The 14,465-nt window shown below is 41.3% G+C and overlaps 1 protein-coding gene across 3 annotated transcripts in view; it reads left to right on the plus strand.

Moving 5' to 3' along the window:
• The first annotated feature begins 462 nt into the window (after positions 1-462).
• grm5b (glutamate receptor, metabotropic 5b) overlaps positions 463-14,465 on the plus strand; it is an 84,581-nt gene continuing 70,578 nt past the window's right edge. The window contains exons 1-4 of one of the 3 annotated variants that reach the window (XM_074641852.1): positions 463-1,082; positions 11,327-11,719; positions 12,479-12,943; positions 13,152-13,266. In XM_074641852.1, the coding sequence (XP_074497953.1) occupies positions 11,567-11,719; positions 12,479-12,943; positions 13,152-13,266 (733 nt within the window). In that variant the 5' untranslated portion in view covers positions 463-1,082; positions 11,327-11,566. Of the gene's footprint in view, positions 1,083-4,944; positions 5,211-8,397; positions 8,542-11,326; positions 11,720-12,478; positions 12,944-13,151; positions 13,267-14,465 lie in introns of those variants that run through there. The other 2 variants (XM_074641851.1, XM_074641854.1) reach the window with 2 other exon arrangements.

A 14,465-nucleotide genomic window follows, 5' to 3' on the forward strand; every position in this document is an offset into this window, starting at 1 on the left:
GTAGCGCTGTGACATTTCTCCTGTGCTTTTCATGTACCTTTTTATGATTGTATGATATGTTATGTTTTTAGTCCTGTTATTTCTTGATGTTAATGTAAAGCACTTTGGGTACCTTTTGATTATTGTAAAGTGCTATACAAATAAATGTACAAATGATTGATTGATTGATTGACAGTTGCCTGCTTTGCCTGTTTGGTAATTGAGCTTTGGGGGACTGGTTTTGTTATGGCTCATGAAAACCTAAAAAGTGGGATATAGGTCTACTACCTCAACACACATTATTATAATGTGAGATAGTGTGTGTGTGTGTGTGTGTGTGTGTGTGTGTGAGAGAGAGATAATCTGTTTATGGTATGTTTGCCTGTCCCAAACAGAGAGAGAGAGAGAGAGAGAGAGAGAGAGAGAGAGAGAGAGAGAGAGAGAGAGAGAGACATAGAGGTCACGGTTAGTAAGGCTATCACTGCATCAGCTAAAGCTGCATCCAGCCTGCATGTGTGTGTGTTTGTGTGTGTGTGTGTGTGCGTGTTTGTGTGTGTGTGTGTGAGAAAGACAGTGTGTGAATTCGTGTAGTTGTGTGTGTGTGTAGCCTGCTATGTCTATGCTCTTTTAATGGTCTGCTAATCCCAAATGCATTTGGCTGGCAAATTAATCCAAGCCTTGTCATAGCAAAGCTCTAAAACCCTTCTATCCCATAGCTACCCCTCCTCTCCTCTCCTCTCCCTGTCTCTGTCTCTCCCTCCATCTCTCATTCTTCCTCCCGGGCTACTCTCTATCATAATATCTCCAGATGGTATCTTGGAGGTAGGTGTGATATCCAGAGAGAGAGAGAGAGAGAGAGAGAGAGAGAGAGAGACAGAGACAGAGAGAGAGAGAGAGGGAGGATGGATGACCTGTGACGCGAGCAGAGCATCCTCATTGGAGGAGGAGAGAGAGAGAGAGAGAAAGAGAGAGAGAGGACAGGGGGGCTCATTTGTTGCCATAGTGAAAAAGTAGATTACCGACAGACAGCATGATGCGCTGATGGACGCGTGAGGGATGCTGTGTTTCTCCTGGAGCATTATTCACCTGTCCTACATGCAAAGGTATGCAACTTCTCTTTTCGTGGATGGAAACTGATGCAGTGTCATGACACCGAGTAAAGACAATTTCCCATGCATTTATTCCTCCTAAAGCAGTCAAGTTCAATGCACATCAAAGTGATTGAAACAAGGGGACAAATAATCACTATTATAATATTCCTGTGAGAAAAGGTGTCTAGATATAGGCTACTCACTGAGAGCTGATGGCGACATATGCTCTTTTTTAATCTCCTATAATTCCTTCCTTCTACTGCAATGTTATAGTGATATGCTACAGTATCACTGGAGTCGATTTATTTTATTTTGCATGGGAATATTTAGCCTTTTTTGCATGCAAAGACAAATTTCCAAAACAAATTCCCCAGAGTTGAGGCAAAAAAGGGAAAAATGTTTCCATTTTATAGTTTATCCATTTAGCATTTTCATAATTATTGATTCTCGTCAATAGTCAAATTAAATGCCGTTAAAAATAAGCTATGCAAACAAGTCTATTTTCGTGCAAAACCTGCAATAGACCGTCGTTGCTGTCAGTGTCAGTGTTATATGGATGGAGACGTTTGCAAGGATGAGCAGGATGTTTCCATTAGATTTGTATTGATTTGTATTTTATCTTTAATGATTTGATCTCTGTGGATCTTTTAAGTGGACGCCAGATGAAGCTGTAAGCTTATAGCCTACAGGTTAATGGCTCTTTACTCCTGTGACCGCTATGAAACTTCAAATGTTATCGATCATCTCCATTGCATCATTATTCCCAGACCACAGATCACCTCTCTGATGTCTTTTTGATCAGAGACAGTCCACCTTCATCCTACAAAACAGTAGGATACCACGGAAACAATATTTGTAATATAGTCACACAAATCCATCAGGCTGCACAGTTTTCACTGTTTCTCTGTGTGTGTCTCCATCTGTGTGTTGTTCCCTCTGCTGGCTCGATTTAATAATATAGCCTACAAAATATGAACCTTCTACAACACGCTTTGGCAATACTTTATGCATCATATAATAATATTATTATTATTATTATTATTATTATTAATATTATTATTATTAATAATAATAATGATAATAATATATTTATTGAATTCAATTAAATTTATTTTTATATAGCGTCAAATCATAACAGAAGTTATCTCGAGACGCTTTATGTATAATATGTATAATAAAATATTATGTATAATAAAATGTATAATGTAGCCTATGAACATTTATACGTTTGAATTTAGACAGAGAAAAGATGCGCTTTGGCAATATATTGTCCCTGTTATATATATTCTTGTCAATAAAGCTTATTGAATTGAAATTGAGACAAGAAACCTGATCTCAGCTCTGATTGGCTGAATGACACTCGAACCCGTGAGGTTACAGGTGTAATGTCGAAATCTGTACCCTGCATCCAATCGTGTCTCCTTTACAGATGTTGTAGAGATATTGGTTGTTGTAGTCTGCCTTGAGCCGCAAAACATTTGAACATTGTGATGAAGGTAACACAGTCTATAGTCTAAGTATATAGTATATAAGTCTAATGCAGTGAGGGCCAAAGTGCAAGCGTACTACGGAGTATTAGGGCCACATTGAGGGGAAAAACATCTGAGATTTACAGAATAAAGTCATAATATTACAAAAAAAAGGCGTAATGTTACGAGAATAAAGTAATACATTTACGAGAAAAAAAGAAAATAACACGTAAAATTACTACTACTATACTACTATACTAATATTATGACTTTATTCTCATACTACGACTTTTTTCCTCGTAAAGTTCTGACTTTATTCTCGTAATATTATGACTTTTTCTCGTAAAGTTCTGACTTTATTCTCGTAATATTATGACTTTTTCCTCGTAAATTTATGACTTTATTCTCATAATACTACGATTTTTTTATCTTGTAATATTATGACTTTATTCTCGTAATATTACGACTTTTTTTCTCGTAAATTTATGACTTTATTCTGGAAATTCAGATGTTTCTTGCCGCAATGTGGCCCCATACCTCACTGAAAATGTTTTGCGGCTCCAGACAGATTTTTTTTTTCCTAAAATGTCTCTTTTGATAGTAAAGGCTGCTGACCCCTGAACTAGTCTAACGTCTGCGGAATAATTTATGCTAGCTAGTCGACAGATTTGCGAATCGTAAACTAGATAGAGTAACGTTAGCCTACAAGTATTATCTTCGACACATTTGGATTATTGTTTGAATTACAAACAGATAATACGTTTACAGATAAACTTTGTCGCTTATGGTTTATGTTATTAAACTAAGAAATAGGCTAAGCTAGAGGCAAATCAATCAACAAGCAGACGGAGAACTGGAAGCTAGCTTGTCTAGTCTTGCAAACAAGGATTGTTTCTAGTTGGTCCTCACTTCTCACCACATCAGGTAGGAAGACATATAGATGAAGGAGAGGAGGTTAAGGTAAGATAGATGAGGTGAAAGAAATGTTCAAACTAAAAGACCCAAGGGATGGGGAAGAGAAGAGAGGAGTGGAAGCTAAATGAAAAGGTGGGTGTTTTAGCGAGAGGAAAGATTAGGGGAAATTGGGCTGCTGGAGGATACATTTATTTATAAAGATGGAGAGTTGGAAAAGGGATGGATGAGATGGGAAATAAGTAGTGATGTGTTGTTCCGAAAGAGCCGACTTTAAGAGCCGACTCAAAGAGCCAGCTCTTTTAAGTGAACGATAAGAGCCGGCTCCCGTCCGAGAGCCGTTTTTTAAATTTTTTTTAATTAATTCAAGGCAGAATGATAGGACGATCTTCTCCGTGCCACGGGCACTCCATGCACTGACTGTGATTGAATGTTGTGTTAATGTCGTCTGTGCGACCAATCAGGTGATGATAGACAATGATCATACCATCAAGCACGGGGGGGGGGCGGGGGTGCACGGTGCGCTGACGGTCTACAGGTACGGAGCAGGAGGGAGAGTAGGAGAGAGGAGTGCGGTATGGTGCGGTGCGTTGCGATTATTTTTAATTTATTTTTTTTAAAGTTATTTTTTTGGGGGCATTTTCCATTTTTTATTCAGAGGACAAGGGATAGAGTCTTGGAAAGGGGGAGAGAGAGAGAGTGGATGCGGAAAGGGCCACAGGCCGGATTCGAACCCGGGCCGCCGCGGTCAGGACCAAGTCTTGATACATGGACGCCCGCTCTACCAACTGAGCTAACCCAGGCGCCCACGATGCGATTTGTTTTGCTTTGCGTTGTGTTACGATGAGTTGCGTTGCGATGCGATGTGTTGCATTGCGTTGTATTGCGATGCAATGCATTGCGTTGTGATGCGATGCGATGCGTTGCGTTACGATGTGATGCGTTGCGTTGAGTTGAGTTGCGTTGCGATGAGTTGCGTTGCGATGCGTTGCGTACGGTGCTGTGCATACGGTGCGATGCGTTGCGTTGCGATGCGTTGCGCTGCGCTGCGCTGCGCTGCGCTGCGCTGCGCTGCGCTGCGTTGCGCTACGGTGTGTTGCGTCGCGGTGCGGGAATAGCAGACAAGATGAGTGACAGTCGGAAACGAAGCAGCATTATATTGAATAATTTATGTGATATATGTGCACACATACTAAATACCAAACAACGCTAAATCTGGCTGAACTATAAAAGGCAGAAGTGGTAAAACGAAGAGCCGTTTGGGAGCCAAAAGAGCCGGCTCTTCTTTGGTGAGCTGAGCCAAATGATCTGGCTCACTAAAAAGAGCCGGAATTCCCATCACTAGTTTTAGCGGAGAGGAAAAATTAGGGGTAAAATGAGCTGCTGGAGGATACATTTATTTATAAAGATGGAGAGTTGGAAAAGGGATGGACGAGAAGAGGGGAAATAAGGGTAAAACTAGCAGAGAGAGAGGTGGGATGGGGATGGGGATGGGGGCTGAGGAGTAGAGGAGGAGGAGAGGAGAGGAGAGGAAAAGGGGAGGGATGAAGGAGTGAAGTGTTTGGAGACAGACTCAGGTGTGCGTGACTGGAAAACGGAGGGAGCTCGGAGGCTGCACAGCAATCAGAGGCAGCTGTGTGTTTGACATTGGACTACACACATCGGCAGTAGCTCTTCTCTCTGTGACAGCAACTTGCAACCTCATTATCAAGCAGGGACCGTGCTGCTGACGCCGGAGAGGCATATAGATTAATACAAGGTAAGGTTTACAGTAGAGGAGTTTGCAGAAATATACCCTTTCTGCAGACTTACTACTCAATATTCTGCTCAGAGTGATTTTGTCGCACTTTGATATTACCTATTGTTCATGCAGTATTCATAAAGGGACTTACTTGTTGGACTAGTTATCCTTGAATTATATGATAAGGTTATATTATGGTGTAACCTAATTTAAAAAAAAGAGCAGCCAGTTGCTCTGATGTATAGGAGATACAGACATGCCAATAAGACAGAGGGGGGATCAGAAACCCGTTTTTCATCTGTGCATGCTGTGGCCATGTTCATTTCAGACGGTGTCTCTGTCATGCTTTGCACCATTCGCTTGTTTTTAAAAAAAAAAATAAAAAAAATCGTGTATGAGTGTGTGTTTGAATGATGGACTCTGATCTCGCATTGCGGTTGACGGATGCTGCGCCAGTCATTGTTGTTTTATTTCTCCTTGGAGAGAAAAAGAGCCAGTTGGACGAGACGCTGCATGTACAAAAATATTACATCAGTCAATGAATTTCCTTTATACGGGATGCATGCATCAACGAAAACACAATATAAAAAAAAAAATGTAAAGTCAAAATGAGGAGGATGGAGAAGAGGATGCCAGTGGAAGAGGCTGCAAAGTCCCTGTTGAAACATCAGCAGGATGAAGTGATTTAAGGTCACAGCTTGTTTTGGGAGAGTGAAGCTGTGTCACACCTTGTCTGTGCTACTGCAGCAGGTAAAGTCGTTACTGTGTTGTTGGCACACTCCCTGATGACAATCTCTACACATGCATGTATTATTGAGACTGTAAGATATTCCCATAGGGAGTCAACAGTTCTCAGCAGCATGTTTAAAGTGACATGTTGCCTATGTGATGTAGATATTGGCTTTATCACTATACTGAATTTGGTTCAGAGAGTTTTTAATGGGGTTTGACATCTTCCTGCCCTTTATTGTCCGTTAAGGTCATTCAGTATGATACATTAAATATTTATAGAGACTTGTTTAATTAGATAGAATGACTGAGGAAAATTAGGGATGCACCTATCAGACTTTTTCAGTCCCGATAGCGATACCTGGCCTTTGGGTATCGACCGATATCGAGTATCGACCGATATCGAGTACCGATCCGATACCGAGTACCGATCCGATACTGAGTACTGATCCGATACCAGTGTTTAATTAATAAGCTGTATGCCCCGCTGTGTGGATGTAACTGGGATCATTCTTTTATCTATAAGGCAACATCAAGACTGACTTGAACATCCTTTTCCTAACTAACTTTGTATAACAAAATGTAACAAATAAATGCATAGATATACATTTACTGAATTGTTCTTTATTATTAAAATAATAAATCCAGCAACTTGGTAAAAATCTTCAAAATTAAGAGGAATTACAGTTCAAGTGTCACCTTTTTAATGCAGCCACAAATTGGCCAAAACGTAAACAGGAGAAACTTAAAGGCATGGTTGACGATGTTATCCAGTATACACTATTTGTTATAATGGTTGAAATGGTCTTTACGCCCCGACAGCGATCCATTACTTATGAGCTCTGAAAAAGTACCGGAAAAGAGACGTCATCTGTAGCTGCTGTAAAAACGTCTATCAATCACTGCCTCGCGGTCCGCTTGGAAAGAACCAATCAGATGCCTCCCTGCCTCCCTGCCCGTACTCTGCCCTTGGCGTGCACCAGCCTGAACTCAAAGCGCGTCGCCGCCGCAAGTTTACTGGAGAGTGGAGGAGAAAACTCAGCCAAAAGTAGCACTGCCGCGGTTACTTGTCATGAGATAGCATTGTTGAGTTGAGGTCCTCTCTCCGCTCCGTGTCTGTGAAGTAGTTATGATGCGGTCAGTATCGACCTAATATCTGATCCGGTATCAGTATCGGTGCATCCCTAAGGAAAATCTATTTGGCTGCAGCAGTCAGGGAAGATACACAAGAGATCTGAATATTGTCAGTGTTGACGTCTCCGAGCCTTCGTGATGTCTGTGGTCTGAGCACCAGGAACAGCTCCAAGTGACATTTAGATAATTCCAAAAACAAGGCAGCGGTTAGAGATGATCAAAATAAAGCTTTAAACTTTTTCCAAAAACATGCTGAAACACCTTGTTTCCTGGGGCTCAGGTGCAAAAAATTGTACCTCTGTCCACTTGGGAACAAGAGGCACATGGAGACACATTGTCACATGCCCACTCAGCAAAAGCCTTCCCAGTGAAGCTTCCCAAAATATTGCTGCCTCCTTAAAAAAAAGGCAGTATGACCCATTTTAGTTGCCAGAAAAGAATTTGAGAATCACTATGGTATCGGTTGAGTGTGCCTATTTGCTCTGTGTTTCTGTTGAACATTCATGCCCCTGAGTTTTCTTCTGTGATCAGAAGGCGGTATGTCTATTATTCACAGAAAGACACGGACATAGTCTATTAGGTAAAGATGTGTATAGCCTGTTAAAAATGTCTTACTCTTATGCTGGTACTCCATTTATCACTACGTTGTCTGCTGGTAGCACATCACTGTGAGAAGTGCACGCGTCAAGAGGTGATGAAAGATCTTGCTAACTCTTAACATAATGCGGGTGAATGCACATCCATCATTGGGCATTCAACACGCGTGCATTTTCCATTAGCATGTTTATGTCTCGTTTGTGGCAAATTACTGTCAGTGTGTGTCCTGATGTCTCTTTCTTTTTCCCCTCATTTAACCTGTCGAAGAAAGCAGATGCAGTAAGAAAAGTTTTCACAATCAAAATCAAGCTGCTCGGATGACGAAAAGAGCATTTGACAGTCTATTTTGAAAAAGTCCAGACGCTGCCCCATCATTAATTACCAACACATCTGTGCGTCATACAGAACAAGATAGAGGAAAATAAGTGTTTGCGCAGAAGGGGATTCTTTTAGATAAATTGTAATTGTTATTGCCTCTGTTTAATGCGCAGTAAATTCAATGCTTTCTCAACACATAAAACAGTGTGTCAGCACTAGCAGCACTAATGAAACTCATTGAATTAAAGCAAGACAGAGAGGGAAGGAGGGAGAGTGTTTTGTCTCTGCCCATGTTGTCTGTTTATGTCTGTGTAAAAGTTGATTTTGACGGTTTTATAATGCCCTTGTGCGTAGTTTGGATAGAACTTGAGATGTAAATGCCTAATGGCGTGTGCGAGATGTTTGTTTAGGGAATGAGGATTTGATTTTTCTTTTCCTCTCCGCTACAGTTAGGCCTACGCAACAAGAGAGAGACGCAGAGGGGGGAGCGTGACAGAGAGACACAGCATGTATGTGACTGTGTGAGAGAGGCACGCTGGAGGATTGCAAATGAAACAGTGGCTTGTTGTTGGTGAGTGGGAATGTGTCTTATAGCAGTGCAATTTGAAGTGAGGAGAGTTAAAAAAAAATCATATCTTTATGTTAATGCGCCAGTAGATATGGAGAATGGGAGACCGAGACACCATTGCGTCATTGGTGGCGACAGAGCGTATGTGTGTGTGAGCTGAGTTTTGTTTGATTTGTTCATTATTGGAGCAGCAGTTAGCCCTGTTGCCTTCCTGACACTGTCATGTTAATTACGTTCAGTGAGACTCTCTGTCCCTGGATGCCTCTTTTTATCACTCTCTCCTTCTTCTTCTGTCTCCTTTCTTATCTCCCTCTCTGGCTCTATCTCTCCTCCTCTACCTCTTTCTCCATGCACTTCCGCTGTCTCATTTCTTTCCCCACTACCTTTCCCTCTTTCCTGCATCTTCTGTCTTTTCATCCAATGCGCTGTTTCTTTCCCTATACCTCCGTGTCCCTCTCATCCTCTATTTCTATATTTCACTACAATGCACCTTCATTTCTCTCCCTCTCTCCCTCCCTCCCCCCAATTCCCCACTCAGCTAACCACCAACATCCCTGTCACGACCTTGATCCTGTTTTGCATAAGCAGTGGATGCCATCCTCTGCTGTCTAAACTGTCCCAGCTCCCCTGCTGTTTACGGTCAATTAAAATGCTCCATTGCAGTGAAGTAAAGTGTTTGTGTTAGCTCTGAGGTTAAGCAAATTATGAGACCGGCCCATTAATGCAGAGGGATGGCTACTTTAAAGTTTACTCGGGGGAGGAAACTGATGTCCCCACCTTTTTTGGCTGACTGTTAAACACAGGTGGTGTATTTCTTGTAGCAAGATGTGTCCCTGTACGTCTGTTTGAATCATCCTCTCAAAGGTTGACCACAGTTTGTAAAGGGGATTCACTTCACTGTTACCTAACCTCTGTTTGTACCCCATTAAATGGATGCATTCTGTAATTTATTACAATAAGGCACATGCAATAGTCTACTTTCTTTTCCTAGAACAAAAGGAATACAAAATACTCCTGAATGCACAGCTTTTGCCAAATTATTTGTTTCAGTCTCGAAAAACTATTTATTCTTTAATGATAACAATGGAAGGGGGCCCAATTTGGAGAGAACACCCAAAAAGCCAGCGTTACAGTAATACCATTAGAGCAGCGGGAGACTATGTATCACATACCAAGTCTGATTTGGTTAGCGTTGAGGGGCAGACATTTGAGGAACAGTATGCTATTTGCTGCTCATCATGGCTTTAAAACAGTGGTAGTATCTTCTCGGACCAAAACGAAAATAAATTAAAGAAACAAATGGGACTGCCAGTTGATTTATGTGACCTTGTTGGTGTCATAGATTCACGAGTGAGTGCGAGGTGTGATATGATGTTGCGGACGGTTGTGTTATTGATATTATGTTGACACAGTGTTGGCTATGATGACTCTGCTCAGTCGCAGTAATTTAGAGCTGTGCACCAAGAGGAACAGGGCAAGGCCGTAAAGCTGGGAAAGAATTTGTAAAGCCTCCATCCATAAATCAAGACTACTGGTCTAGAGCCGATCCTATAGTCATCATATTAAGCTTCGTTAAGAACAAACAGCAGCAGCTCATTATGTTGGTCACTGTAACGGCCGATGCAATGCTCATTAGGGTGATTTCATTTGCACAGTTTGCATCCCCATTTCAATTAAACATCAAGTATGCTGAGATTGACATTTGCTGTGAAATGGGTGCACACAAACAAACACAGTGTCAGGTGAGAATGAAAGATATGAGCTCAGTCTTCTCTATTGGTAATAGCAGCTAAAAAGACAGGGTGTGAATGGAAATGGGTTATAGAGGAAAATAAGTCTTTGGACCTTTTTTTTTTTTATATAAATGTGTTTTGGATTTCATTTTAAACGTGACTGAAGGTTTTATTTACCCAAAGTACTGGGTGTGCTGATCTGCTAACATGTTTGCATGTTCATCTGAGGTTTTATGAGTAGACATTAAGATCCAACATTAAAGTTATTACTAGAGCTGCAATGATTAGTCGATAGACAGAAAAATAATCGCCTACTATTTTGATAATCGATTAATCGTTAAAGAAATTTTTATGCAAAAATGGCAGAAAATGCTGTTTTCAGCCTCTTAAATATGGACATTTCCTGCGTTTCTCTGTTTTATTTCATATTTTGGGGTTTTGGACTGACAAAACAAGACATTTAAAGACATCACCTTGGACTTTGAGGAACTGGGATGGACATTTTTCACTATTTCACTAAACGATTAATCGATTAATCTAGAAAACGGCAGATTAATCGATAATGAAAATAATCTGTATCGTAATCGTTGCAGCCCTAGGTGTTACTATATTTCCCCATTTTGCCATACAGTGTACAATATGATAGACTAATCTTATCTTAATACATACATATACATTGATGGGATTCACACCCATATCAAACTGGGAGCTGATGACAAAGTCGAAGTGTATTTAATCAAAGATTATGAATACATATGAATGTTATGTCAGGCGTAAGTAAATATAGAGATTGTGTCTACAGATTGTGATTATTATAGAAGTAAATACATCAAACTATTAAACTACAAACAAGCCTGTGTAGCCAGCGTTCCTGTGAAATCCAGCACCTACTAAGATGTTAAAATTCTAACAAAGTCTTTTCTGCTCACAGGTTTATGTGAACATGTCTGTCTGTCATCTGTTACTGTGGAGACCAACTCTACCTTATAATTGGGGGAGCCTGAAGTTCTTTCAGCCAATGAGACTTAGCCCAGCTTTTCTTTTGAATTTCCCAGGTTGCACCGCTGCACCTGTCCCAGCTGTTGCAGTGATGGTCCCACCTTGAAATCCGAGGGAGAGAACGACAAGTCAGAAGAAAGGAATATATTGAAATCATCCAATTTACAAAAACTCGTCTGTGCCACAAGCTCAGGCCATGGCCAGGAAAGGTGTTTCTCGGACAAGTAGCTTCCTGTGACGGCTCCACGTGACACATTTGAGATCTGCTTCTTCTTTTGTTACCTCAACGGATCAAGATGATGCTTTGGCTGCTGCTAATTCTGTCCATTTGGGTGGGATCTGATCGAGCTGAATCTGCTGCGTCCGAACGGCGAGTTGTAGCACACATACCTGGTGACATCATCATCGGAGCGCTGTTCTCCGTCCATCATCAGCCTCCTGCTGACAAGGTAAGTTTGTGTTGTTGCGTCTGTGTATGTCTGAAGGATGGTTTGTGAGTCATAGTTGTAGGAATTGAGTTTTTTGACTGTAAACTTTGGGTAACGTTATGTGTAATTCACTCGCGAACTTCGAACAAACAGTCAAACTAGGCAGCGCTGATCAATTATGAATAGTAATAATGCTAGATTTTTTAAAGCCTGAAAACAGAGTCATGAGGAGGTGCAATCGCTAGCTGTCTCTCAGAACACTTGAATTACAATATGCTGAAAGGTTATTATGGAAGTTTTGCCCAATGATGCCAAAAAATGGTTGCCTACTGAAGTTTTATTATTTGTAGTTAATTTTTGGCAAACATTGCAATCTATTGTACAGAGTTATAATAATACTCTGCTTATTATGAGCCAAAGAACACTTTCAATTTGTAGAATGGGTACCTCTGTGTGAGTCCATGAACCTTCAGCCTCCATTAGCTTCCCCAGAAACCTGTAGCCACCCACTGACATTTAAGCTTTTTTCCATCCAATTATGGATAATTGCAAACAGTAAAAAAATAACTCTTTGAACATGGCAGCCATGTGAATATATAACCAATATTAATCCACCACTGGAAGCATTTAAAAGCCTAAGTTTAAAGAATTCTGTTCATCCAGTTTGCTAAAAAATGAAAATGTGTCTGAATAAATTAAAGCAATCAATGACAATGTTGTTATCTAAATGCCAGTTCAATTTGACTTGATTTGATTTCTTCCTCCACCCTGTCTGCGCAGGTACATGAGCGCAAGTGTGGCGCGGTGCGAGAGCAGTACGGCATCCAGAGGGTGGAGGCCATGATGTACACACTGGACCGCATCAACACCGACCCGCACATCCTTCCCAACATCTCCCTCGGCTGCGAGATCCGGGACTCCTGCTGGCACTCGGCTGTGGCTCTGGAGCAGAGCATCGAGTTCATACGGGACTCGCTGGTCTCCTCCGATGAGGCCGAGGAGTGGGGTGGAGGACTTTCCTGGGGAGGGGGTGGAGAAAGAACAGGAGGTGGAGGTGGAGGTGGAGGAGGACCGACGATGAAGTGTGCAGACCCCTCTGCCACTCCAATGCGGGGGAAGAAACCCATTGTGGGTTTAATTGGGCCGGGGTCAAGCTCAGTGGCCATCCAGGTCCAGAACCTCCTACAGCTGTTCAACATACCACAGATTGCCTACTCTGCCACCAGTATGGACCTCAGCGATAAGGTGAGACCATCCGCCTGTATACAAACTTCTAGCTCATTCAAGTTGTACAGATGTAGGGTCATAAATATTAGAGGGGGAATTGGAGAGAGAATATATTACTGCTACTTTAAAGCTACTTTAATTTAATTATGTAGAATTACTTATCTGAATGTTCTAGATGCTCCTGGATAACTCTGCTTCTCATTGATTTTTATTTCCATTGTTGCAGAGCCTTTACAAATACTTTATGCGGGTGGTGCCTTCAGATGCCCAGCAGGCAAGAGCTATGGTGGACATCGTCAAGAGATACAACTGGAGCTACGTGTCTGCTATACACACTGAAGGTACAACCACCCACACTCTGTCTCTGACTTTTAAACTCCTCTTCCAAGCTCAGACATGCACACACAAACTCTATTCCTTGTTCTCTCTCTGCCTCATTACACTGCGTTCTCGACTCCTCACTACATGTATTTACCTGGATCCTATCCAGAGTGACTTAAAATAGATGTAACAATAGTCCAAGTGGAAAGTCCTTGAGCGCTTTCAAATGTCCAATTGTGAAGACATTTGTGATGCTTCACAAAAAGGAACTTTATTAGGAAATAGAGCCAAGGAGAAAAAGCAGAAACGTTTTCTTTTAAACAAGATTTTTTACATTTCAGTACTTTCAGTGCAAGGACAAGAAGCTAGAGGAAGACAGCTTACTAACGTAAATGTGATTCAAATTGAATTATGGTAGCCGTGTTGAAGATCGCTCGAAGCCAAGAAGTTGATGAAGTATCCAAAAACAGCAGGGTACAGTAGATCAGTAGGTAATTGCTGGCGGAGAGGGAAATGAATGGGGTCACAAGAACAGGTGGTTGTCACACTGCCAGAAAGAAGCATCTAGGGATAGCGGGGGGAGACAGACATTTTGCCACAGAGCATAGTCAAAGGAAGATAGAGTGTCAGATGCCACTGACCTCAAAGTATAAAGAATTGTCTCAAAATGTATGCATGAGTCCTCACTTTTTTGCCCTTATTCCGAAAAAGACAATATTCCACTAATATTGCCTCCCTCTTTCATTCCTTCAACCACCTTCTTGAGAAGGTCGGCGTTGTGATATTTCTGCATATCCAAAAACCTGTTGATATCCAAGTCTTTCATAATGTTTAAAAGTAGGTGTGTTTCTCCTTCCAACCAGAAATGTGAGATTTCTTTTAGGCATGCATCTCTGTAAACTGTCGGATAGTTAGTTTGTGCACAACACACAGAGCTGGCCGTAAACAGGCAAGAGGCCGTGTGTCGTAAACTGCTGTAAAAGCCTCAATTGAGATGCATATTCCGAATGCCAAAGAATGCTCCTAAAACCTGAATAATATCAGCATATCCCACATGTCTTAATCTGAAAATGCTCCTTTCGGAAAAAAGGCCTAATTCAGATTATCCAAACAGAATATGCTGTTTACATGACCCGTATCAAATTCTGAATATCATCATATTTGGAATATTAGTGCGCATGTAAACGTAGACTTTCAGAAAGATTGTGTGCTATGGACA

The sequence above is a fragment of the Sebastes fasciatus genome, chromosome 7, assembly GCF_043250625.1.
Source record: "Sebastes fasciatus isolate fSebFas1 chromosome 7, fSebFas1.pri, whole genome shotgun sequence".
In the NCBI taxonomy this organism is placed as follows: domain Eukaryota; kingdom Metazoa; phylum Chordata; class Actinopteri; order Perciformes; family Sebastidae; genus Sebastes; species Sebastes fasciatus.